At 40.6% G+C, this 27,835-nt stretch overlaps 1 protein-coding gene across 1 annotated transcript in view; it reads left to right on the plus strand.

Annotated features, from left to right (window-relative positions):
- Window positions 1-27,835, plus strand: part of slc25a1b (slc25a1 solute carrier family 25 member 1b) — a 34,216-nt gene continuing 6,381 nt past the window's right edge. Inside the window, exons 1-4 of the mRNA XM_034192344.1 lie at window positions 1-302; window positions 25,019-25,126; window positions 26,278-26,377; window positions 27,428-27,566. Of these exons, the coding sequence (XP_034048235.1) occupies window positions 191-302; window positions 25,019-25,126; window positions 26,278-26,377; window positions 27,428-27,566 (459 nt within the window). The 5' untranslated portion in view covers window positions 1-190. The remainder of the gene's footprint in view (window positions 303-25,018; window positions 25,127-26,277; window positions 26,378-27,427; window positions 27,567-27,835) is intronic.

Genomic DNA, 27,835 nt, shown 5'->3' on the forward strand with positions numbered 1-27,835 from the left:
TGCCCGCGTGCCCGCCCTAACGGAGGCAACTTTATTACTGTCAAAAGTCCACGGACCTTATCAGAGCAAATCCAATGGTCCACAGAAGCTCGGGTCCTCCACCGCGACCTGAAGGCTGTCCGGGCTGGTAGCGTCGAACTCGACCGCGCTGACTGAAAAAGAAGAAACAAAGTTGTGCTGGGCCGCAGTCATGTCCGGACGGAACCGATGTGTGAATCCATTTCACAGACCTGAGTGTCTGGCTGCTGCTGCTCCTGCGGGAAAAGCCAAACTGACTCATCCCGGGAAAGCCATTCTGGCAGGTAAGGAAGTTTGTGTTGCCTCTACCGCAGGTCGCCCGCTTTGTTTTTAAGCACTTTACCTGCGTGTTTACAGCTGCGACAACAGCAGCTGGAGGCGCGCGCCAAACTTAAAAGACTCACAACTTCAATCTTCAAGTCTTAAGTCACAGATCAGCAGAATATTTGGAACCGGATGTTTGATACCCTTGAGCCTGTTTTTACAAACCAGCTCTAGTGAAAACGCAGAGTTAACAGGGGCGTATCCACCTCCGGTTGAAGGGGCTCGCGGGGGGGGGGGGGGGCTGTGTGCTTCCTCTTAAAATTTCTCACCTTTGTCCTACATTCTAAGGTCAATCTGTGATGCTAAATACTGACTCTAGTCATCATTTTTAAGACCATTACAATTCAGTTAGTGTATATAGTGCTAAATCACAACGAGCCATACTAAAATGCGACATGGGGCCTAAACTTACGCTACATTTAGATACATGTACTAGGGGTGTCGTCCGAATCGCGATTCTTATTTATTACGATTCTGAATCGATCCACAATGTCCAAGAATCGATTTTTTTAAAAGCATTTTTTAAACGTAATCTCAGTCAGGCAACGGCTTCCGTACTACAGCGTCCCCGCAAGGGGGGGTTGTCCGGCGTGCTTCAAACACTCGTGCGCTGCAGAGTTCAGTGGCTGTAGCTTAGCATGGCGGACGAAGAGCTAATTCAGCCAGCACCGTCTTTGCTGAAGGCAAATCTTTGGGCGCATTTTGGATTTTATTATTTGCTGTGTAAGAAGGAGCCTGACATGACTTATGCAGTGTGCAGAATCTGCAAAATGAAAGTCAAATACTTCAGAAACACTTCAAATCCGCAAGCCCACATGCTACGCTATCACCCGGAGCTAAAAGAGGGGAGCAGTGGTCTCTGCCAACTACTGACCAGCGCTTCGCTAAACTGCCAGCCAACTCCGAACGAGCAAAGCAGATAAGTAAATTTACATCTAGAATCACTTGATTAACCTTGTAAAGCTGCATTATCTTAAACATAAATATTTTTTAAGTAATATAACTATTTCTCAGAGCTCTTTGAATCGAAAATCGATTCTGAATCGAATCGTCACCCCAAGAATCGGAATCTAATTGAATCGTGAGTTGTTGTACCATTCACATCCCTAACATGTACTTAATTATGACAAAACAAACTTTATATCTTAGGTTACTCGCATAATAAAATATGCTTAAACCTCTGGGGTCGACGCCGTCGTATACAACGGCTAAGACCAAGCTTTACTAAATTATAAATAACTTTTTAATGATATGAGATAGAAACATACTTTTTTTTTGCTGAAAAGTTAACTCCACGGACTTTTGAGCCAGCCATCTGCCATCTTTGTACTCCTCATAGAAGCTGTGTGATGATGTGCGCAATGTGAGTGTCCAGTAGGAATTGGTTTACCATCACATGGTTTTCCAAATTCCAATCTTAGGGCAGATTTACCTCCCGTGAAAAGCCAAAGATCATTTTCAGGAGTGATGTTACTAGTTGGCCCGTTTAAATAGCCCCCTGGGTGCTCCAATGAGTACATACTATTAGTACATACTCAGTGCGCCCTGCGCCATTACGCACAGCGAAAGTGAGCAGACGGAGAGCCTCTGATGACAATGTCATGTGCTCAAACAAAGAGTGTGTAACCATCAGGAGCGCTCCACTAGGTTGCATGTGAATGTTACTGGATAACTCTGCTTTCTCTGCGTAAAGCACTTGTTTACCATATCACTGGACAACAAAACGCATAGACGATTTTGTATATATTGTTCAAAATGTCCATTTGTGTTTATTGTTTGAACATTTTTGTTGTTCAGTCTTTCACCTCAAACTACCTTTATAAAGTGTCAAAACAGTTGTTTATTATAGTTTGCTGTGTGTTTTGAATAAATGTGTGTGGAAAATGATTTTTTGCTTTATTTTTTCCTTGCCTATTTTTGATTGTAAACCTTTATTACACTTATAAAACACAATAAAAAATATATATTCTGAAAGCACAGGTTGTCCTGAAAAAAAAGAGACATAAAACTTGATTGTGGGATGCAGGGAGAGCTGTTAACAGCAATAATAAAACATTTATGCCAGGCGAGTGAACTGTCCAAAAAATGCTCTCAGACCCCAGAGGGTTAATGCAAAATTGATGTCACAATCCATCTCAGAAGTCAGTACCAACAACATTTCATCCCATTTCGTCGATTATTGGTAATCGTCACTAGGTAATAGAGTTTTATAGCCTTACGTGGGTTTGGGTAGGCAATTAAGGTATGTATTTCATGAAATTAATGTTTATTGTTCGCATTTCATGATTATTTACCCCCATTTCATAATTACCAGTCCCCATTTTGTTCCATTTCTTTACGTTTCGTCCATTCACTGTTTCGCAGTTGTGAATCTTGCGCCATTTTGTGGTCCGTGACCAGGGGCGGTCCTGGAGGCGGGCCGACCGTCAGCCGCCCGGGGTGGCATCGCAGGGGGGGGCGGCACGACCGTGCGGGAAAAAAAAACAGTAAAAAAAAAAAAACGGGGTGGGGGGGGTTGTCCTGACGGGGGGGGGGGGGGGGGGTTCGTGGTTACGTTACGTGGCGATTTGAGGGACGATTTACATGGCAGCTTTCCTCTCACTCATTCCCGCAGCTTCACAGTGCTATAAACAGTAGCGAAGCAAAGAGTGCAGCGAAACGAGACGAGTCATTGGATAAATGCTGGGCTTTGTCCCGCCCATGGGACGCTCAGCGTGTCTGGGGGTCTATGGGGCAGTGGGCGGGCCTCGGCTGGCCCGGACACTCAGCTTCTGCATGATGATTGGATGATCTGTCTGAGGCTGAATCCCTTTTTGATTGACAGCGAAATGAGCAAATCAGCGATCTTTTGGTGTAAACATCCGTGGGAGCATTTTTTAATTTTCATTCTTTTCTGAGTTGAACTGGAGACTTTCCTAATCCTCTTAGCGGCATTTTCTTTGTTAAAAATGACTAGCGACAAATCGAGCTTCTATTTCTGGTGTGTTTTTTTGTAGCTGCTTGTGTTTGGAGACTGACTTCTATCACTCTTTCTGACGTCTATCACTCTTTCTGACTTCTATCACAGTTTCTGTCCCTACCGAGCAGCGGGTGCTGCTGAGCTCCTCCACCGTCACAAAGCACTCACAGGCGGACAAACTTCACACGAGCCTCACACCAGTCCCAGCTAGCTAGGTAGCAAGCTGCACATAATGGCAGACAATTTGAATGTTGTGGACCGGATTTTGGCGAAGCCATTTGATAGTCTTCCTTACGAAGAAGCCGTGGCTGCTGTCATGGCTTCAGCTCTCAATGGTTTGCAGGCCAAAGTTAAAGCAACAGCCCCCAGTGCAATGTTTGTGCATTACTATGCACACAGACTGAATCTGGTTCTGTCTCAGGGGGCTAAATGCTTATCTGAGTGCAGAATATTTTTTGCATCACTCTCTGGGTTTGCCACATTTTTCTCAAAATCCACAAAGAGGATGTCTTTTCTTGAGTCTGCAGGTTGCTCAAGGTTGCCCAGAAATGCTCCTACTTGATGGAATTTCACATCACAGATAGTGAGCACTGTGGCAAACAATTATGATGCCCTCCTGCAAACTTTTGAGATGATCATTGCAGATAAGTCCATGGATGATGACACATTAGACTGTGCCAATTTCTTTGTGTTTGTTATTGCAGTAGTCATTATAACTGGAAATTTGTTCTTGAAAATAGCTGTTGTGAGTTAATTTGTGGGATTGTGGGTGTTCTGGACGAAGTTAGTGTTTTCATGGGTGGTGGGGCGGAGGTGGTGGCCACGTTAGTGTGCGCGGGGGGGGCATGCAGGGGGTTTCGCCCGGGGAGTAAATCACTCTAGGACCGCCACTGTCCGTGACTCACGTGAGAGGTCAGTTTCAGCAGAGTTCCGCTTCAGGGAAATGTTAAAGTACTGAATTTCATATTTTAATATAGCTGAATCGCAGCATGTCGCCCCAAGCTCTTCGCATGGGTAACTTACTAAGCTGCAACATTTGAGCTCGTATTTTCACCCCAACCAGGAAGTGCAGTTCCTTGACTGACCGCCTGAGGTTGGCTCCAAAACGGCGCACATTCCCACAGTAGCCCATTTTAAAATGTCCAACTTTAGAGCAGAAATAAACGTGTTTAAAGCCTGGTGCAAAAAAACAGTTTTGGTCCATATAGATGGTTTCCTCCTCCATGACAACTGTACAGTTCTAACTTCTTAGTTTAAGATGTTTTAATTAATACATTTCTGTATAATTGTGGGTGTGGTTGCTTTGACTGACAGAGCTGTGTCCATAGACTGCACCTCTCATAGTCTCCAAATGAAATGTAGCCACTCGCTTTTGTGTGTGTTTGGAGTATTTTATTACAAACACCTGGAATAATACAGTTTGTTGTGGGGATGAAACGTCCTAATGGATCATCTGAGACATCTTTGTTGCAATATTCACACCGAGTGAAACTCGTCTTATTTAATGTTGTATGCTAGTGGTGTTAAAACTTTTAACAGCTGTCGGTTGGTCCATTTAATGCACGTTTACTGAGTAAATAAGCAGCGGATAACTTTCATTGTATAACGGCTGAGTGGATCCTTGTCATTTGATTGCTGCTTTGTATGTCACATGACATAGATTAATTCATCCCATTTGTGCTGCATTGCATTTAGAGTGCAGCCTGGTTCCATATAGAGTGCAAATTTGGTTCCATACATTTGGTACCATTGCACTCTGCACGTGCACACACACACACACACACACACACACACACACACACACCTATGCGCACACACACACGCACACACACAACGTGCACACGCACAACGTGCACACACACAGCGTGCGCGCGTACACACACAAAAAACAAATCCACTGCTCTGTAAACCGCCTGGAGGCTGTTTGCAGAAAGTTAGAATTAAAAGCTGGACTAATTTCTGAAGAGATTTTTTTTTTTCGCTGCACTAAGGAGTACACAGTCTTTTTTTTTTTGTAGTGCACCACACGCACGCAGGACAACACCACAAACAAGACAAAGATTTGATTGAGCTAAGATACTTCTTGTAACATATACACACACACACACAAAATCCACTCCGCTGTAAACCATCAAGAGGCATGAAGAGCTGTTCAGATGAAAAGCTGATGTGATTTTACACGAAGTCCTTTTTTTTTTTTTTTTTTTATGGAAGTCCGAAGTCAGTGAGTGTACAGCATCACAGACTACACGTCACAATTTGGACTTTACCAGCAGAACACCAAAATGTAAGTTCCTTTTCTGTTGTTTATAAATTAATAGAATATCAAATGACAAGGATCTATTTTAGCCGTTATGTAAAACAAATAATGAATGTTTATGAGTGAAAGCTGGAACATACCATTCAACGAGGCGAAGCCTTGTTGAATGGTATGTTCCAGCTTTCACCTCATGAAATATTCGTACCTTTGAACTCATAAACATTCATTATTTGTATACTGTCCACACCAAAATAAAGTGTTAGTGAGAACCATTGCACAGTCTCCAAAAATTGTTGGCACCAGTTTTGAAATCAGAGTGAAATTTTCCAGCTATTCGAAAATTTCATCCCGAGTCGCCAAATAGTTGTTAGTGCATGATAATTTCCGTGTGTCTGTAGTCTTGCTTGATCGGACATCTGGGTAAAAATTTGAAGCAGAAGTGTTTGTTGCAGTTCTGGTGCAGCTCCTTACTTTTGTTTTCGGGTGGGTTGCCAAATCTGCACTTTATAAGACAGCCAGTTGCCAGGTCTGCACTTTTTATAAGCCAGCCTTTACGATTGTAACCTGTTTCATCCCAATTTTGCACTTTTTTAAATTGTCCAAAAAGCAAAATCCAGTATCATGCTGGGGACAGTTGTTAAATGGCAGGAGTATTTCTTTTTCTTGTAGAAGTCTTTCATTCAGTAATAGATATTGTTGTCCCTCGCATGTACGGACATCAGAGGTGGGACGAAGTCACTGTCAAGTCGTGAATTGGCAACTCTCAAGTCCCAAGTCAGCTTGCACCAATTGGTGGTCATTATGACTTGAGACTTGACTTGGGACTTGACTTGAGACTTGCGACTTGCCGATTCATGACTTGAGAGTGACTTGCTGGAGACTTCGTCCCACCTCTGACAGACATCATAGCATATGACTTTTCATTTATAGTTTCATGTCAGAAAATAATAGCATATCCTTGTATAAAATGTCCGTAACATGACAAATAAGGTGAATTTTGTTTTTTTTTTTACATTCCATCACTAGCTTGAGTAAAATGTATATCCTCTTATGAACGTTTATGTACATTATACATTATAAATTAACTTGGCAGTAGTAAATGTCATGGGGGAACAAAACATTTTCACAATTGTATAGGGCCAAGATACGTTCCCCTTTTCTGCTGATCCATGGTTGTAGAACTAACCAAGAGGAAAATCAGCCCACATCCAGTGCCCCAGAACTAATAAAAATTGTAATAAATCTGACAAAGACTTAAACTTCAGTCTGTGTATAATCATTCCCCAAAGTTTCAGTTATTACTTTACATAAAAGTCAAGTCAAATGGTATGATTTGTTGGTGAAATAGACCTCCAGGCAAAATGTCTTTTCTTTGGTTGACCAAGACATGTTGGGGGATTGTCTTCCACTGCGTAAGATGTCTTGTGAATCAATTCAGAGGTGTTAGCTGGTGTTTATTTCTCACTAATGTTTATAAAACATAAGAGAAACATATTTGATTTATACAGAAATAAGCTGTTTCGGAGTGTTCGATTCGAGTTAGCAGCCGGCTGACGTCACACTGCTTTTCTTTACTTTGATTGGCTGTCGCCGTATCCTACCCAGCATCGCTTGAGCAGACTGGGGGATGCCCCTGCGGGATTTATGACATCAGTACCAAATGTAGGTCATGACATATGATCACTTGAATTTCTACCCATCAGGGGTTTAAATTCTAAATTGTTTCCAGACAGTGCAAATTTTGACCTTACTGGTAATATAATATTACATGCTGAGGAATAAAATTATAGTGGTGCCAATTTTTTTTTTTTTTTTTTTTTTTTTTTTTTGCATGACTTAAATCTTAAAAAACCCAAAGGCCGTACAGCTTTAATTCTTCTGACTTAATTTGGCCCTGTCAGCCCAAGCTATTAAATATGATGTGTAAATTAATTTGAACATTGACTTCTGTATTGTCATGATGACATAAAACAGCTAGGAATTAAAACTTTGTATTTAGGAGATGAAAGAACTGTTCTATTATACAATATGAAGGAGTGGACAAATGTCCGTGATGTCCCCTCCGTGACACTACATGTGGTTGCATATTCAGCCTGAAAAGAAAAACGTACAAGGCACAGAATAAGTTCTCTATATGTACACATAAGTAGTATAATGTAACTGCAATTTACAATTCATCTCATGGAATATGTACTTAATTTCTGCATTTCAACCTGAGCATATTCCCATATTTTTCATCCACTGTCCTGAAAGTCCAGGTGGGCCTGTTTTTCTTTATTAGTCAAGAGAATACGAACCATTATTACTGCAAATAATACTGCAAAATACTGTGGAATGTCCAAAAAGTCTGAGGTTTCCAGCTCAGAATGAGTCAATCCAGACTTCAGGTTTACACTCAGTTTGTTGAACCTGCTTTCTGAAACATGCCCCTGATCTGTCCAAAGATTTAGAAACTTCAGAAAAAAAGTTGCCATATCTGACAGAAACAAGCAAATTTGTCTGTGTAAACATCTTCTGTTGTAGTGCATGTACAGATCCTGGGCAGGAATATGAACTACAAATTTGATATGGATGCACATTCCTGAACTGTCCAGCAGGTGGCAGAGTTCAGCAGGTGACAGCACAACACATGATGCCTTTCACACAAACTTCAGAGCATTCTTTGAAACCATGCATGTTGCAGCAATCAGCAGTCATCAGTAATTTGGAGTGTTTTGGTGTCATCCCCAGTCGCACATTCTATCTGTTGTTTAAGTCAGGTTTTACATTCCCATTCTGTTGTTTCATCTGGTGTTTGCATGGGCGCAAGAGCTCCGTCTACAGATGGATTTCAGTCAAATGAATGATTGGTGTTTGCACATTGATCCCACTGTGCTCTGTTCAAACATGAGATATTGATCAGTGATCAAAAAACAGAAGCACACAGTGAAACCGAAGCACTCAAACAGATAAGCTGAAAATGACTTTAATTCAGTAAAAGTTTGTTTACATGGACACTCCTTTGCCAATTTATTAGGTACACCTAGATATTCCTAATGCAGCATATGTTATGCAATAAATAACACTGGTCAACACGATTTTTCTCGCATGGAGTTGTTCAAGGGATTTTGGTTCATTTGGGGGGTGCTGAATCCGAATCTGGTGTTTTGTTTTTGCCAGTGACATCATGTTTTTGAGATATGAAAACATATTTCTTGTATCAGGCATTGAAGCAAAAGCTGCAGTCTCGCACACCTCTTATACAGTAGTGTTCAGAATAATAGTAGTGCTGTGTGACTAAAAAGATGAATCCAGGTTTTGAGTATATTTCTTATTGTTACATGGGAAACAAGGTACCAGTAGAGTCAGTAGATTCTCACAAATCCAACAAGACCAAGCATTCATGATATGCACACTCTTAAGGCTATGAAATTGGGCTATTAGTAAAAAAAGTAGAAAAGGGGTGCTCACAATAATAGTAGCATCTGCTGTTGACGCTACAAACTCAAAACTATTATGTTCAAACTGCTTTTTTAGCAATCCTGTGAATCACTAAACTAGTATGTAGTTGTATAACCACAGTTTTTCATGATTTCTTCACATCTGCGAGGCATTACTTTTGTTGGTTTGGAACCAAGATTTTGCTTGTTTACTAGTGTGCTTGGGGTCATTGTCTTGTTGAAACACCCATTTCAAGGGCATGTCATCTTCAGCATAAGGCAACATGACCTCTTCAAGTATTCTGACATATCCAAACTGATCCATGATACCTGGTATGCGATATATAGGCCCAACACCATAGTAGGAGAAACATGCCCATATCATGATGCTTGCACCACCATGTTTCACTGTCTTCACTGTGAACTGTGGCTTGAATTTAGAGTTTGGGGGTCGTCTCACAAACTGTCTGTGGCCCTTGGACCCAAAAAGAACAATTTTACTCTCATCAGTCCACAAAATATTCCTCCATTTCTCTTTAGGCCAGTTGATGTGTTCTTTGGCAAATTGTAACCTCTTCTGCACATGTCTTTTATTTAACAGAGGGACTTTGCGGGGATTCTTGCAAATAAATTAGCTTCACACAGGCATCTTCTAACTGTCACAGCACTTACAGGTAACTCCAGACTGTCTTTGATCATCCTGCAGCTGATCAATGGGTGAGCCTTTGCCATTCTGGTTATTCTTCTATCCATTTTGATGGTTGTTTTCCTTTTTCTTCCACACGTCTGTTTTTTTTTTTTTTTTCCATTTTAAAGCATTGGAGATCATTGTAGATGAACAGCCTGTAATTTTTTGCACCTGTGTATAAGTTTCCCCTCTCCAATCAACTTTTTAATCAAACTACGCTGTTCTTCTGAACAATGTCTTGAATGTCCCATTTTCCTCAGGCTTTCAAAGTGAAAAGCATGTTCAACAGGTGCTGGCTTTATCCTTAAATATGGGACACCTGATTCACACCTGTTTGTTCCACAAAATTGATGAACTCACTGACTGAATGCCACACTACTATTATTGTGAACACCCCCTTTTCTACTTTTTTTACTAATAGCCCAATTTCATAGCCTTAAGAGTGTGCATATCATGAATGCTTGGTCTTGTTGGATTTGTGAGAATCTACTGAATCTACTGGTACCTTGTTTCCCATGTAACAATAAGAAATATACTCAAAACCTGGATTAATCTTTTTAGTCGCATAGCACTACTATTATTCTGAACACTACTCTGCCGTCTGCAACATTGATTATAAATTATACTGTCATGTTCAGATGTTAATTTTTAAGGTCATTATGTAAAATACAATGGAAAGACGTCAGGCAGAATATTTAGTATGTAGAAATTGTAAATTCTCAAGTCAATCGTCAAACATTTGAAAGTAAGGTCAAATATTAAATTACATATTTCTTCACAACAGAATTCACAACAACACAACAGGATTTTAATTAATTAATTTTTAGGGATTCTGTGACTCCTTATAATGATGTCAAGGTGTTTTTTTTTTTGTTTTGTTTTTTTTGTGTGATGTTTGCTGCGGGTGGGGATATTTGCCAAGTGAATCTGGCAACAGTGATTCTGACGTGGAATCCAATGGTCTGCTTGACTTAACAGTTAATCAATGACAGAATGACGAACTTCAGGGCTCAGTGTGTATTACGAGGCCGATATTGGCAGCATTGCAACATCACTTTGATGTGAGAAAGAGGGAACACATCACCTCAACCTGCTGTGTTCCTGATCATCTTTATGGTAAATGTTACGTTAACGTGAGCACGCTTCCATTTTTACTAATGTTTACATTTACAACCTCAAATCAGAAAAAGTTGAGATGGTATGAAAAATACAGTGGAAAAAAATATCTGCAGTGATTCTTCCATTTACTTTGAGGTGGTGGTCTAGTGAGGTGATGGTCTAGTGGTTAAGGTGTTGGGCTTGAGTCCAGAAGATCATTGGTTCAAATCCCCGCCTGACTGGAAAATCACTCGGGGCCCTTGGGCAAGGCCTTTAATCCCCTATTGCTCCCGGTGTGTAGTGAGCGCCTTTTATGGCAGCACCCTGACATCGGGGTGAATGTGAGGCATAACTGTAAAGCGCTTTCTGCATCTGATGCAGATGGAAAAGCGCTATATAAATGCAGTCCATTTTATCATTTACTTCTCTTTCATTGCAAATACTGTGGATGAAAGATGTTTTATATTTTTTGTGCTCAATTTCATTTCATTTGTTAATACACACTCATTCCTGCAGTTAAGATCTGCTACACCTTCCCAAAAACATTTGGACAGGCAATTTAGGGCTAGTAATTAGGCTAAAAACATCCTATTATGTCAAACAGGTGATGCCAACAGATGATTGTAATCATGATTTGGTACAAAGGTAGTGTCCATGAAAGACTGAGTCGTTGAGGAAGAAATATTGGTGGAGGATATCTAGTTTCTCAACAAATACGTGATATAAGTTTAAATGTTTAAAAGCAATGTTCCTCAAAGAAAAGTTGGAAGGATTTGCATATTTCTCCGTCTCCAGTGCATAATATCATCAAATGATTTCCAGGAACCTGGAGGAATTTCAGTAAAGGGCAAACAAGCCTAAGATGAACAGCTGTAAGCTCTGATCCCTAAAATGGCACTGCATCAAGAATCTTAATTCATCAATAGCTGATATAACCACATGAGCAAGATATGACTTTGGGAAAACCACTGCAATACAGAATTACATTCACAAATGCCACTTAAAACTTTACTGTGTAAAAATGAAGCCCCCTGTTAACCTTGTCTAGAAGTGGTGTTGACTTGACTGGGCTTAGAGGCATCTGGATTGGACCATCAATGTCAATTTTGTCAGATGAGACGAAATATATTTTTCAATGACCTTTTTTTTTTATGACGAAAACGAGATGATGGCATTACATCAGTGTTCTAAAACACTGAATAAGATGAAATTAACATGCATTATTGTTGACAAAAAACAAGAAGACTAAAATGTTTGCATGAAATAAAAACTGAAATAAAAATACACTCAACAAAAATATAAACGCAACACTTTTGGTTTTGCTCCCATTTTGTATGAGATGAACTCAAAGATCTAAAACTTTTTCCACATACACAATATCACCATTTCCCTCAAATATTGTTCACAAACCAGTCGAAATCTGTGATAGTGAGCACTTCTCCTTTGCTGAGATAATCCATCCCACCTCACAGGTGTGCCATATCAAGATGCTGATTAGACACCATGATTAGTGCACAGGTGTGCCTTAGACTGTCCACAATAAAAGGCCACTCTGAAAGGTGCAGTTTTATCACACAGCACAATGCCACAGATGTCGCAAGATTTGAGGGAGCGTGCAATTGGCATGCTGACAGCAGGAATGTCAACCAGAGCTGTTGCTCGTGTACTGAATGTTCATTTCTCTACCATAAGTCATCTCCAAAGGCGTTTCAGAGAATTTGGCAGTACATCCAACCAGCCTCACAACTGCAGACCACGTGTAACCACACCAGCCCAGGACCTCCACATCCAGCATGTTCACCTCCAAGATCGTCTGAGACCAGCCACTCGGACAGCTGCTGAAACAATCGGTTTGCATAACCAAAGAATTTCTGCACAAACTGTCAGAAACCGTCTCAGGGAATCTCATCTGCATGCTCGTCGTCCTCATCGGGGTCTCTACCTGACTCCAGTTCGTTGTCGTAACCGACTTGAGTGGGCAAATGCTCACATTCGCTGGAGTTTGGCGCGTTGGAGAGGTGTTCTCTTCATGGATGATGCAAAGGAGATGTGTTGCACTGCATGAGGCAAATGGTGGTCACACCAGATACTGACTGGTATCCCCCCCCATGAAACAAAACTGCACCTTTCAGAGTGGCCTTTTATTGTGGACAGTCTAAGGCACACCTGTGCACTAATCATGGTGTCTAATCAGCATCTTGATATGGCACACCTGTGAGGTGGGATGGATTATCTCAGCAAAGGAGAAGTGCTCACTATCACAGATTTAGACTGGTTTGTGAACAATATTTGAGGGAAATGGTGATATTGTGTATGTGGAAAAAGTTTTAGATCTTTGAGTTCATCTCATACAAAATGGGAGCAAAATCAAAAGTGTTGCGTTTATATTTTTGTTGAGTATATCTCCATTTTCATCTTTTGAATGCGTGGGACGTCCTGCTATGGCGTTCGATATGGCTTGGTAGGTCTGGATACACTGTTAACTTTAAAGTAGATCTTGGTTCAAAAAAGGTTGGGCACAGCTGCCATAAGCCTTCAGTAATTCAACAAGTGTATTTTGTCAAGTAACGATAAGGGCCCCTTCACACATAACATGATTGAAGCTGACTAGCATGAAGGAGGAATTGCATGCGATTTGTGAAAAATCGGAGCTGCCTCTAATGCCTCGTACACCTGTCGCTGCAACTATTCATGCACACCAGCAGCCGAAAGACACAGAGTGCCCTGTGAGAGCCCATTCAATCCCTTTTGTGGAAGGTGTCAGCCAAATTCCAGGTGACACACACGAACATCCACACCGCTCACTTGACACTTAGAAAATGTGTGGCCATTCGCTCTGTTAGCACAAAAACAGTGAGCAGAAAATCACTTTCGAGCTGGCTGTGAAATTTGTCTAAGTGCCCCCACTAATGTGGCGTGGCAAAAAGCAACACGTGGCGTGCCAGTGTGTCGGCTCCCCCCAACACATGCGGCATGTGTATCGTGCGTGTGTCGTGACCCCCCACTCCCCCAACACATGTGGTGGGGGGGGGAAGGCACACTTGCATAAAATGCTGATGTGCAGGCCAGCCCGACACACGTGTCCATACGTTGTCTAATTTCTCTTTTTTAGAAAACATAATTTTATCTCCTTGTTGATTTTAAGCATTTCACACTCCTGTTATAAGACAGCGATTGTAGCGCAGTGGTAAAGTTTTCTTCTGTTAATCAGAGCTTTTGTAAATTGCAGGTTTGAATCCCACAAGTGCCATTTATTTAACCGCAGGGTTCTGTATTGGGTCTCCTTGTATTTATTATTTATATCAACCCAGTGATTTTCACTAATTATACACCAATATCTAATCTATCAGTGTCCGGTGATTGTATTAATTATTTATATAGCCCATTGGACATAATAAGACATAATGAGAGCGCACTGTTTCATTCATATTATTTCATGACTGTACGTCTGTGACCATGGGTCATATACAGAGGCACAGATGGATCATACTTGTATTATCCGCTCGATAAGAGGGATTAAATATTGGGCATTGCGGCGTTTTTTATGGTGCGTATTTATTTTTTGTTTCTCCACAGCAACGGCACGATGTGGTTCCACACGTTCCAGCTGGTTTTTATTTATTTATTTTATCTCCACGTAAGCGGTGCGATGTGGTTCCACACGTTCCAGCTGCTCGCACTGTGTTCATGCACGGGCACGAGCGTGCACAAAACCATCGCAGTGGGATCATTCACGCCTGCCTGACCGTATGTCCCTCTCGATGTCGGCTCAATGATTTCAAGGTTCATTCATTTGTGCTCTTTCGCTGTTATTCGCCCTGATTTCTACTTATTCATGCTATGTGTGAAGGGGCCCTAACATTCCTTATTTGGGACATTATATTGACTGAAATGGTAATCAGAAATGAACAGATTTTTAATCGACTAAAACATGATTAAATAAAAATGGGTGAATGACTAAATATGACTAAAACTAAAACGGACATTTGACAAAAGACTAAGGCTAAATTCAGAAACAGTGACAAAACTTTGGACACCATGTGCTCTGGACCAAAGACAAAAAAGGGCCATCCAGAGTAATAACAGTCTGGATAGTCCTTTATACCTTTTGAAGCTGGCTGGTTTATAGTTTATGTACAGTTATAGACCAAATATTGCTGTGTCCATGGAGTTGTCAGTGGCTTTGTCAACGGTAATTTATACTTCTATGATGGCAACATGAATGCAGAAAAGTACAGAGATTTTAGGGCAATATATTGTTGCCTTCAAGATGACATCTTTTCCAGGGACGTCCATGCATTTTTCAACAAGAACCCACATTCTGCACACATTACAAAGGCATGGCCACAGAAGAAGTGGATAAAGGTACTACACTGGCCTGCCTGCATTCCTGGCCTGTCCCCAATAGAGAATGTGTGGAGAATGTTGAAACCAAATCAAATCAAATCAATTTTATTTATATAGTGCCAAATCACAACAAACAGTTGCCCCAAGGCGCTTTATATTGTAAGGCAAGGCCATACAATAAATATGGCCTACAAAAGCAGCAAGGACAACCCTGCACTGTTGCATACCTTAAAAATGTTGAAACAAAAGCAGCAAGTACAACCCTGCACTGCTGCATACCTTAAAATGTGTTTTCAAGACAAATGGGACAAAATGGGACCTGAAACGCTTCATTACTTGGTGTCCTCGGTGCCAAAACGTCTTTAGACTTGCGAGAAAGAATGGCAACGTTACAAAGTAGTAAAAAATGTTTTTTTGGAATGTGTTGCAGGCCGTTGCACAATTGGATGTATATTAATAAAAAAGGAAATGAAAACATGAAATACAGTGTCTTGGGTTCATACTGTCTGCAAAGTAGAAGTAAATGTATGAATTGTTGCTTTCCCCCAATTTTCCATACCGTCCAATCATTTTCTGATTACGGGTTGTTGTATAACTAAAACAAACAGCTATCAGTTATCCATAAACTGTGAATAAATGTATTTTCATCTCATTGTGAAACTGTGACAGGACATCACAGGTTACAGTGTCCCTGTCAAAAAGTGTGTACATCGGAAAGACTCTACAGTATGGAAGCGTATTACATTCACTTGATAAATTTATTTTTTGGCTTGTTTTTTGGAGTAATTATTTGTGTTTTTTGGAGTAATTTATTTTTTGTCTTTTTTTGGAATAATTATTTCTGTTTTTGTGAGTAATTTATTTTTTGGTTTATTTTTCTGAGTAATTTATTTTTAGGTTTGTTTTTGACAATTTTTTTTCAGGTTTTTTTTTTTTTGTTGTTTTCTTACTTTTTTCCAGGTTTTTTTTTTTTTTTTTTTTTTTTTAGTATTTTTTCCAGTTTTTCTGAGTAATTATTTTTCTGTTTTTCAGAGTTATTTTTTTTATTGTTGTTGTTCTGTTTTTCAGGTGCCTGCGTAGAGTTGATAAACTAATGATAATACCATCTATATGACTTAAAGACAGGACAATCTCCCAGTGTCTTAAACCCAGATCAAAGTAAAACTTGATTAAACTGAACAATGTCATGTTTGTTACCAAATCGAGCTCTCAATGAATGAATGCGTCTTCAGATACTCTCTAAACTCAGAAAAAAATTGGTCCGAAAAATAGAAGAAAAAAAAAATTCCAAAATCAGGAAAAAATTACTCTGAAAAACCAACCATAAAATAAATTACTCTGAAAAACTCAGAAAAACAGAAATAATTATTCCAAAAAACAGACAAAAAATAAATTACTCAGAAAAAATACAAATAATTACTCCGAAAAACAAACCAAAATAAATTTTATCAAGTGAATGCAACACGCTTCCATACATCAGAACACGGTTTGAAGTAACAAACTGTGTTTTGTGTGTAGTAAAGGTTACAGTGTTCACCGCAGTTAACTTCTAGTCTGAACAGTTTTATTATCACCTGTGTACCATAGCAAACAGATAACATTACTGCAGAATTTATCATTGATTAATAATGGTAATGTAACATTAGCTAAGTGAGCAGGGTGTGTGTGTGTGTGTGTGTGTGTGTGTGTGTGTGTGTGTGTGTGTGTCTTTCTTCTTAATCTTGCAACTTTTTATTGATTTTTCCATTTGAGGGAAGGGTACAGAAAAAAGAAACAAGGATGTTCTGACATCAACCAGTGGACGTAATCAGAATGTGATGAACATTTTACAGTAGACAATGTCTACATTAAGACAGCGTATTGGGGGTGAGTTCCCCTTCCCTGACACGCAATAGCCCTCTCACTCTTACTCATTCATACCACAAGAGACGGAATGTACAAACACACGGGGGGCGGATAATAACTAATTCATCTTGCAACTTTAACGGTAGTTGGAAAAGCTGTTGGCACATTACCGCCACCAACTTGGCAATCGTGTGTTCCAACAGACCGAGAAGCAAATAGTGTAAATATTGTAAAAATACTAAACTAAAAGTCCTGCATTGAAAATCTTTCGTGAAACTAGAGTATTGTTGTCAAAATACACTTAAAGTACCAAAAGTAAACGCTTACTAGCTAGCTGGGTAGCAAAATAAGTTATTAGCTTGGAGTGGTTCTGGCAGGGGTGGTGACCACCTGGTTAGCGCGCTTGGTTTCATTGTGGAAGGTTCCAGGTTCAAACCCCACCCCTGCCACATTTCTCCATGTCATGTGGCGTCAGGAAGGGTATCTGGTGTAAAACTTGTGCCAAATCAACATGTAGATCCACCTTGGATCTGCTGTGGCGACCCCAAGCAAAAACAAGGGAGCAGCTGAAGGGACGTACTATTTAGCGTTGAGGTTCTATGGCTATAGTAGAGAACAAGGAGAATGAAGAGACTGAGGCTGGAGATTATACGTAATTAAATTAATACTCTGTGTACCCCTGTTCAGAATTTAAAAAAAAAAGTGATAGTTTTTTGGTTGTACTGCTCACCACTATACGGGGCTGGTTTAAAAAAAACAAACAAACAAAAAAAACTTATTTTTCTTACAAGTCATGATTTTTGTATTTTTTTTTTCTATTTAATTTGACCTTTTTTATTTAAATTGACTAAATCCACTTTCTTTATTTCACTCTTCTAAATGAGACTATACAAATAATATCATTAGTTATAATTTTCATTGACATTGTAAAACATAAAGGTGCACATACAACATGTACAAGTACCATTAATTAATTTGGCAGGAGGTGGAACAAAACATGGTGTCCAGCTGGGAACACAGCGGGTGGCATCATCACTATGATGTGCGCAGATCAATATTGTGCAAGTGTCAGGGGGCCTTTACATCTCTGCTTGTGAATAATCCAAAATTTTCTCCCATGTAATAGTAATAAAAATGGTTTAATGTTCTGAGAAAGAACTACACATTTTACTTTTGTCTCGTGAAGGTCCACAGGCCTCCACATGCTACTTTGGTTGTAGTAGTGACAAATCTTTACAGTGTATGTCAGCACAGAGACTTCCTTTGACCACATCTGTACAATACAACTTTATTATTATTAGTAGTAGTAGTATTAGTAGTAGTATTTCAGTATTTGAAAGAATTTAATTTTGCTGTTGGTCAATTTCAGGCATTTTATTAAATGATAAAAAATATCACGCAAACTTATAAAGACATAGATTCTGCACCTGCAGCACGTCTGGAAAGTATTCACAGCGCGTCACTTTTTCCACATTTTATGTTACAGCTTTATTTCAAAATGGAGTAAATTCATTTTTTTCTGACAAAATTCTACTCACAACACCCCATAATGACATGAAAAAAGTGTTTTTGAAATCACATGTACAGTAGTGTTCAGAATAATAGTAGTGCTATGTGACTAAAAAGATTAATCCAGGTTTTGAGTATATTTCTTATTGTTACATGGGAAACAAGGTACCAGTAGATTCAGTAGATTCTCACAAATCCAACAAGACCAAGCATTCATGATATGCACACTCTTAAGGCTATGAAATTGGGCTATTAGTAAAAAAAAGTAGAAAAGGAGGTGTTCACAATAATAGTAGCATCTGCTGTTGACGCTACAAACTCAAAACTATTATGTTCAAACTGCTTTTTTAGCAATCCTGTGAATCACTAAACTAGTATTTAGTTGTACGAGGGCTGTCAATAAAGTTACGGTCCTTTTTATTTTTTTCAAAAACTATATGGATTTCATTCATATGTTTTTACATCAGACATGCTTGAACCCTCGTGCGCATGCGTGAGTTTTTCCACGCCTGTCGGTGACGTCATTCGCCTGTGAGCACTCCTTGTGGGAGGAGTCGTCCAGCCCCTCGTAGGAATTCCTTTGTCTGAGAAGTTGCTGAGAGACTGGCGCTTTGTTTGATCAAAATTTTTTCTAAACCTGTGAGACACATCGAAGTGGACACGGTTCGAAAAATTAAGCTGGTTTTCAGTGAAAATTTTAACGGCTGATGAGAGATTTTGAGGTGATTCTGTCGCTTTAAGGACTTCCCACGGAGCGAGACGTCGTGCAGCGCTCTCAGCCGCCGTCATCAGCCTGTTTCAAGCTTAAAACCTCCACATTTCAGGCTCTGTTGATCCAGGACGTCGTGAGAGAACAGAGAAGTTTCAGAAGAAGTCGGTTTCAGCATTTTATCCGGATATTCCACTGTTAAAGGAGATTTTTTTAATGAAAGACGTGCGGACGGGTCCGCGCGTCGGGACGCAGCCGCCGCGACGCTCCGCCACAGGAAAAACACCTCTGTTGAAAGCCTTAAGGACAAGTTGGAACATGTCCTGCCTGTTAAACAATTTCTCATATACTCACTCCACTGAAAGCCATCAAAAGCCGCCTGGATTTTACAAATGGTTATCAACACGGAGGTGTTTTTCCTGTGCCGCCGCACCGCGTCGGCTGCGTCCCGACGCGCGGACCCGTCCGCACGTCTTTCATTAAAAAAATCTCCTTTAACAGTGGAATATCCGGATAAAATGCTGAAACCGACTTCTTCTGAAACTTCTCTGTTCTCTCACGACGTCCTGGATCAATAGAGCCTGAAATGTGGAGGTTTTCAGCTTGAAACAGGCTGATGACGCTGCCTGAGAGCGCTGCGCGACGTCTCGCACCGTGAAAAGTCCTTAAAGCGACAGAATCACCTCAAAATCTCTCATCAGCTGTTAAAATTTTCACTGAAAACCAGCTTAATTTTTCGAACCGTGTCCACTTCGATGTGTCTCACAGGTTTAGAAAAAATTTTGATCAAACAAAGCGCCAGTCTCTCAGCAACTTCTCAGACAAAGGAATTCCGACGAGGGGCTGGACGACTCCTCCCACAAGGAGTGCTCACAGGCGAATGACGTCACCGACAGGCGTGGAAAAACTCACGCATGCGCACGAGGGTTCAAGCATGTCTGACGTAAAAACATGAATGAAATCCATATAGTTTTTGAAAAAAATAAAAAGGGCCGTTACTTTATTGACAGCCCTCGTATAACCACAGTTTTTTATGATTTCTTCACATCTGCGAGGCATTACTTTTGTTGGTTTGGAACCAAGATTTTGCTTGTTTACTAGTGTGCTTGGGGTCATTGTCTTGTTGAAACACCCATTTCAAGGGCATGTCCTCTTCAGCATAAGGCAACATGACCTCTTCAAGTATTTTGACATATCCAAACTGATCCATGATACCTGGTATGCGATATATAGGCCCAACACCATAGTAGGAGAAACATGCCCATATCATGATGCTTGCACCATCATGCTTCACTGTCTTCACTGTGAACTGTGGCTTGAATTCAGAGTTTGGGGGGTCATCTCACAAACTGTCTGCGGCCCTTGGACCCAAAAAGAACAATTTTACTCTCATCAGTACACAAAATATTCCTCCATTTCTCTTTAGGCCAGTTGATGTGTTCTTTGGCAAATTGTAACCTCTTCTGCACGTCTTTTATTTAACAGAGGGACCTTGCCGGGGATTCTTGCAAAAAAATTAGCTTCACACAGGCGTCTTCTAACTGTCACAGCACTTACAGGTAACTCCAGACTGTCTTTGATCATCCTGGGGCTGATCAATGGGTGAGCCTTTGCCATTCTGGTTATTCTTCTATCCATTTTGATGGTTGTTTTCCGTTTTCTTCCACGCTTCTCTGTTTTTTTTTTGTCCATTTTAAAGCATTGGAGATCATTGTAGATGAACAGCCTATAATTTTTTGCACCTGCGTATAAGTTTTCCCCTCTCCAATCAACTTTTTAATCAAACTACGCTGTTCTTCTGAACAATGTCTTGAACGTCCCATTTTCCTCAGGCTTTCAAAGGGAAAAGCATGTTCAACAGGTGCTGGCTTCATCCTTACATAGGGGACACCTGATTTACACCTGTTTGTTCCACAAAATTGATGAACTCACTGACTGAATGCCACACTACTATTATTGTGAACACCCCCTTTTCTACATTTTTTTTACTAATAGCCCAATTTCATAGCCTTAAGAGTGTGCATATCATGAATGCCTGGTCTTGTTGGATTTGTGAGAATCTACTGAATCTCCTGGTTTGCCATGTTTGTTTCCCTGTTTCCTATGTATCAATAAGAAATATACTCAAAACCTGGATTAATCTTTTAGTCACATAGCAATACTATTATTCTGAACAGTACTGTACATAACTATTCACATCCTTTGCTCAATACTTTGTTGATGCACCTTTGGTAGCAATTACAGCCTCAAGTCTTCAATATCATGCCACAAGCTTGGTGTACCTATCTTTGGCAGTCTTGCCCATTCTTCTTTGCAGCACCTCTCAATCTCTATCAGGTTGGATGGGAGCATTGGTGCACAGCCATTCTCAGATCTCTCCAGAGATGTTCAATCAGATTCAGGTCTGGGCTTTGGCTGGGCCACTCAAGGACATTCACAGAGTTGTCCTGAAGCCACTCTTTTCATATCTTGGCTGTGTGCTTATGGTCATTGTCCTGCTGTAAGATGAACTGTCGCCTCAGTCTGAGGTCAAGAGCGCTCTGGAGCAGGTTTTCATCCAGGATGTCTCTTTACATTGCTGCATTCATCTTTCCCTCAATCCTGACTAGTCTTCCAGTTCCTGCTGCTGAAAAACATCCCCACAGCATGATGCTGTCACCACCATGCTTCACTGTTGGGATGGTGCTTGGTTTGCTCCAAACATGACGCCTGGCATTCACACCAAAGAGTTAAACTTTGGTTTCATCAGACCAGAGAATTTTGTTACTCATGCTCTGAGAGTCCTTCAGGTGCCTTTTGGCAAACTCCAGGCAGGCTGCCATGTGCCTTTTGCTAAGGAGTAGTTTCTGTCTGGCCACTCTACCATACAGGCTGCAGAGATTGTTGTCCTTCTGGAAAGATCTCGTCTCTCCACAGAGGATGGCTGGAACTCTGACAGAGTGACCATCGGGTTCTTGGTCACCTCCCTGACTAAGGCCCTTCTCCCCCGATTGCTCACTTTAGACGGGCGGCCAGCTCTAAGAAGAGTCCTAGTGGATCTGAACTTCTTCCATTTACACATGATGGAGGCCACTGCGCTCAGTGGAACCTTCAAAACAGCAGACATGTTTCTGTACTCTTGCCCAGACTTGTGCTCTGACATGCACTGTCAACTGTGGGACCTTATATGTAGACAGGTGTGTGTCTTTCCAAATCATGTCCAGTCAACTGAATTCACCCCAGGTGGACTCCAGTTAAGCTGTAGAAACATCTCAAGGATGATCAGTCGAAACAGGATGCACCTGAGCTCAGTTTTGAGCTTCATGGCAAAAGGCTGTGAATACTTACTTTCTAATTTTTATTTTTATTAAATTAGCAAAAATCTAAAAAAAAACAAAAAAAAAACTTTTTCACATATCGTTATGGGGTATTACTATGTGTAAAATTTTGAGGGGAAAAAATGAATTTCATCCATTTTGGAATAAGGCTGTAATATAACAAAATGTGGAAAAAGTGAAGCACTGTGAATACTTTTCTGGATGCACTGTAAAATTATAGGTGCAACATTAATTCCAGGACTCATCACTTGTCTAAGCTTGTATGAGGTTTTCACAGCCAGGTGGACTGAGTGAGCACAGGCATTTGTTTATAGAAGCACAGAGATGGAGGTCAGATACTTTGTCGCAGATGGAACTGGAAGCAGTTTGCATTCTAGTGTTTGCAAATCTGACACTTCTGAGGACATGAGATCGAGCTGAAGTGTTGCAGACAATGTGTGCTGTGAGGTTGCACTCACACCCCCTGTTGGGAGAGTCACACTGAGATCAGCTGAACCAATCAGCTGCACTCTGCATGTTTACTGTTGAACTGCAGATGTGACACCCAGTGATTTAAGGTGGAGCCGGCCGCGTGCAGATAGAACTCTGAGCGACAGATGGTTTGTGATACTGTGGAATCTTTGTTGAGTCCTTCGAAGTTTTGGCATTTAATAGTCTCATGAAGACTACAGCAGAAAAACATTGCAAATACATTGCAGACTTGTTTACCACAAGAAACTGAATCATGATATTTGGTGCACAATTATATTGCAAAACCTGTTTTTTTTGTTTTTTGGTAATTATACACTTAGTTGTCTGCCAGCATGTGCTGCTGTATTTTAATTTATGGGTGTGCAACTTTGCAGCCATGCAGAGGTCTCTGCATCATTGCACCCCCTTCCTATCCACTCTCCATAGCCTGATGTGCACCTCCGAAAAATTCTAACTACATGTTGAGACATCTGAGACCGCACAGAAAGCGCACAGGAAGTAATTGGTCCACTAACTACATAATTTCTGAAATCTCACTTTTCCAGTTTCACAGTCGATGATTTTCATGACCATAGATGTCATGCGATACCAAGCCAGTATCTTTACAAAAAAACAGTGTACCCCCTACTGTTCTTGCAGTGAATTGCATTGTGACACCCACCAATGCAATAATCTCGACAGAGAACGTCGAAAGGTTCACGACGAAGTTGAAGAAATTGCATCCTCAGTATAACATGGCTTACACAAAAATACATATATGCTGGCCATCCCAGGGTGTCAGCTGTACCCAAGTAGGGGTCAATGAAGTGTTACACAGGGTCAAAATTTTAAAATGCTCCAACTCATATGTATTTTAACTTTTACTCTCTTGGTTTGGGGCATGGCCCCAGCTAGACTGCACCACAGAATATCTCACCAAGTCTGGTCAGACCCGGTGTCACGGTCTGAGATTACCACCAGTCTGAATTTACCAGGTAAAATGAGACTGTAGCAGCCACAGTCTGAACTTACCACCAGTCTGATTTTACCATCTTGGTATATTGAGACTTGTGTGTTACTGACCCTGGTCCAAATTTGCCAAGCAAATATATTAAATTTTTTTTAATTGGAACCACAAGTAAACCTTGTCACTTTATATTGATGCTTATTGATTTAACCATTATAATTCTGGTTACTAGTTACCTAGCTATTCTGAAATTTCCAGCCTGCAAGTCTGAATTTACCAGCTTAGACTACAAAAAGATATGTACTTACTGTCTTCATCCCAAACATGCTTCTTGGACTGGTTCCTGATGTTGCGATGGTCCTTTTTGTCTGTATCACTGGAGTACTTCCCAGTCTGTAGGAAGACTATCAGTTGGGACATTTTTTTCCTGAATGTTGAAAATCGCTGGTTTCGCTCTTCTTTGGGGTGTGCGTTTTCCTGACATTCATTTTGAGGCTCAGAAACAAGTGATTCCTCCTCCATATTGAAGATCGCCGCAAGAAATGGTAATAAAAAAAAAATCGATCACAAATATAGTCTCACTTCAAATTTTCTGAATCAAAAGTGTGTGTTTCAAAATACGTCTGCTCGATTGAAGATCGCCGCAAGAAATGGTAATTCTAGACCTCCCGGAAGTTGACCGCGAAAAAAAATCGATTTGCGAATGCGCGTGGTGAATTGAGACCGGCGCAAACTCAGACCACGACACCGGTGCCAGCCTGTCAGAGTGCATTGTGGGAAAAACTTTGTTATGGTGTATCACATAGCATGCTGTCATCAGTGGATTCACCCCTTTAAGGGCCAAACTGTCAATGTGTGTGTAAATGAATGCAGAAATGAATGTATGAATTAATGTGGAAATAAATAATAATGATCCAAATCACTCTTTTATGTGTTTCTTAATGTTTTCTGCATACACTTCATTCTTTTATTTATTCCTGTTTGTATTTCCATGATTATTTGTATTTTGTTTAACTGATTTATTTATATTTTTGGGCACAATGAAGATTTGGCTCTTAGATAAATGAGGCTGTGCTTCACGTTTTATTTTTCTTTCTAATAATTTCAGGTGGGATTGCCGGTGGGATAGAAATCTGCATCACCTTCCCCACAGAGTATGTCAAAACACAGCTGCAGCTGGACGAGAAGGCAAATCCTCCAAAATACAAAGGCATTGGTGAGTTTTTAAGATGTTATTTAACTGAATTATGACAGAACCAAAAGCACATAATAAGAAACCTTCATTTTATTGCCGTTATCACATCTGAGGTTAATTGTAATAATATTTCCTTATTTATGTGCATTTGTCTGATTTAACTTAATGCACAATCATGAGGTTAAATTGCTTTGTTTGAGGGGTCATAAAATGACCTGCGTGTCGCAGAGCAGAATTAAATGTTAATGTTATGTGAATATACATATATTATAGTGTCAAGGTGGAGCAGTGTATTGGTTTCCAAGCCCACCAGTGCCCAGTTTCTACATCTGGAGTTGTGTTGGGAAGCGTATCCGGCATTAAACCCGTGCCAAATCAACATGCAGATCCACAGCGGGTCCCCCGTGTGTGCTGCTGAAAGAATCTCATGTTATGTTTTATATAAACTGAACATTCTAAATTTAATGTAAAATTTGAAAGCAATAAAAACTCAGCATTTCTTGAACAGTAATTTATTAGTAAGCAAAGAGCTTGTGAATTGGGGACCAATCCAAAGGGTGGGTGGGCCTTACATGGCCCACGGGCGTCGAATTAGGCAGCCCTGTTATATAAGCAGTGCCGGGATTGTGTACTTGCTCTCGTTGTTAATATTCAAAAGATGAATGGTTGGACATGAATTAACTCATCAGCACACGGCTACACACAAAACACCGATTCTGTCTGCTGTTCATGTTAGTGTGTGAAAAATATAAAGACAAAGAAGCACTGGTGGAAAATTTTTCAGATTTTATCAGCAGTTGTGTTCAGTGCCAGATATTTAGAATTGACTGTGTGTAACATTTTTCTGTAGTTCACACTAAATTCAGATGTGGTGTTGTTGCAGGTTTGAGTGAAAACGTGTATTTGTGTAGGAAGTTGACCTTTGATATCTGTCTGTCTGAGAGCTTGTGAACTTTGGCAAAGAACCGTTTTCTCTGTGGGAGCTGTTGTCTTCAGCAAATCTTAATTCTTAGCTTTAAACTGTAACTTTGTTAGTACATAACGGCTCAGTTAATGATTTAAAATAAGAAAAAAATCTTTGGTGAATCAGAGTGTGATAAATGTGAAATAAATTGGCGTTGTTTTGGTTTCTCCTCTCTCATTTTGTTCTCCCCCATCCGTTTGTCGTACAGTTGACTGCGTGAAGCAGACGGTGAATGATCACGGGATTAAAGGTCTTTACAGAGGTCTAAGTTCGCTTGTTTACGGCTCCATTCCCAAAGCAGCTGTCAGGTATAGGACCCCCCCCCCCCCCCACACACACACACAGAGTTGTGACACTATGATATTGTCTGTATCACTATCATATTATAAACAATGAGAACCCGGTGTCGCAGAACGAACGGTTCCCCCTAAAAATCGGCCCACCATGCCTTCACTGCGCATGAGTCATTAGCCGCGGTTCACAGATTATCACCTCATTTCTGCTTCAAACTTCACTGCAGTCATCATCTATCTCAGCGACAGATATCTGAAGCTTTTGTACAACAATCATTTCCACATAAATTCAGCATTATTTCATCATAAAAGACAGAGGAAGCGATCAGAGCGTCACAGCTAAACAAGCTGCTAGCTGTTGCGTTCACTGCGCCGCAGTCATTTCAAGTTTAAGTGTCACAGATTTGTCACTCATTTCTGCTTAAAATGGCCTCATTTCTGCTTAAAACTGACTTTAGAATGATTTAAGAGGTTTTACCTTTATCATCTGATGGCTAATAATCCTATTAATCCATTCAATCGCTTTGGGTGAAGAGAGTCCATCTCGGATGAGCTGCTGATGCTCCGAACTGACGCATGCGCAGTGGAGGCAGGGCGGACCAATTTTTAGGGGGTACCGTTCAGTCTGTGACACAGGGCTGAATATGCTAGTATAAAGAAAGCGTTGGGATGTGTGGAAAATGTGCCCCTCACAAAAAAAGGTCAGGTCACATTGACTTGTTTTCCCAATACATTCCATGTTTCATGTGGTCAACCTCATTTCATTAGTTAAAATACTTCCACAACTGAGTGTCAACCAGACTCCCCCAAGTGGAGCACTTTAAGTATCTCAGGTTGTTGTTCAATAGTCGGAGTGATCAGGGGTGGGCAATCGTGCCATGAAGGGCCAAGACAATGCAGGTTTTCCTCAGCCCTTGTTGCCCATCCCTGGGTTAGATTGAGCACGATATCGATAGATGGATTGGTGCCGTGTCTGAAGTCATACGGGTGCTGTACTGGACCATCATAATGAAGAAAGAGCTGTAACTTTTTTTTACTTGTTTGTGTCTCCATTGATGTTTCCAGATTTGGAATGTTTGAATTCCTTAGTAATAAGATGCGTGATGAGCATGGTAAACTCAACAGCACTCAAGGATTCTTCTGTGGCCTTGGAGCTGGAGTGGCAGAAGCTGTGGTCGTAGTGTGTCCTATGGAGACAATCAAGGTACAGTGTCTTTTTCTTCTTTTCCGACATTTGGATTTGTGAGGTTAAAGTTGCGTACAGAGTTCAGGGGTTGAACATCTGGCTCGGGTACACTGACACTCAGCCATAGTCAAGAATAAAACCCAAAGACTGTCTGGTTAGTGGACTGGCTTGGCTACACAGTAATTACCCTTAATTAAGGTATACATCACCAATCGGTGTTATTAATCTTTTAAATCCCACATTATAATGTTGTCAGTACAGTCATTCAAAGTTAGGAGTGTCACAGT

Source organism: Thalassophryne amazonica, chromosome 17 (genome assembly GCF_902500255.1).
Source record: "Thalassophryne amazonica chromosome 17, fThaAma1.1, whole genome shotgun sequence".
NCBI lineage: Eukaryota > Metazoa > Chordata > Actinopteri > Batrachoidiformes > Batrachoididae > Thalassophryne > Thalassophryne amazonica.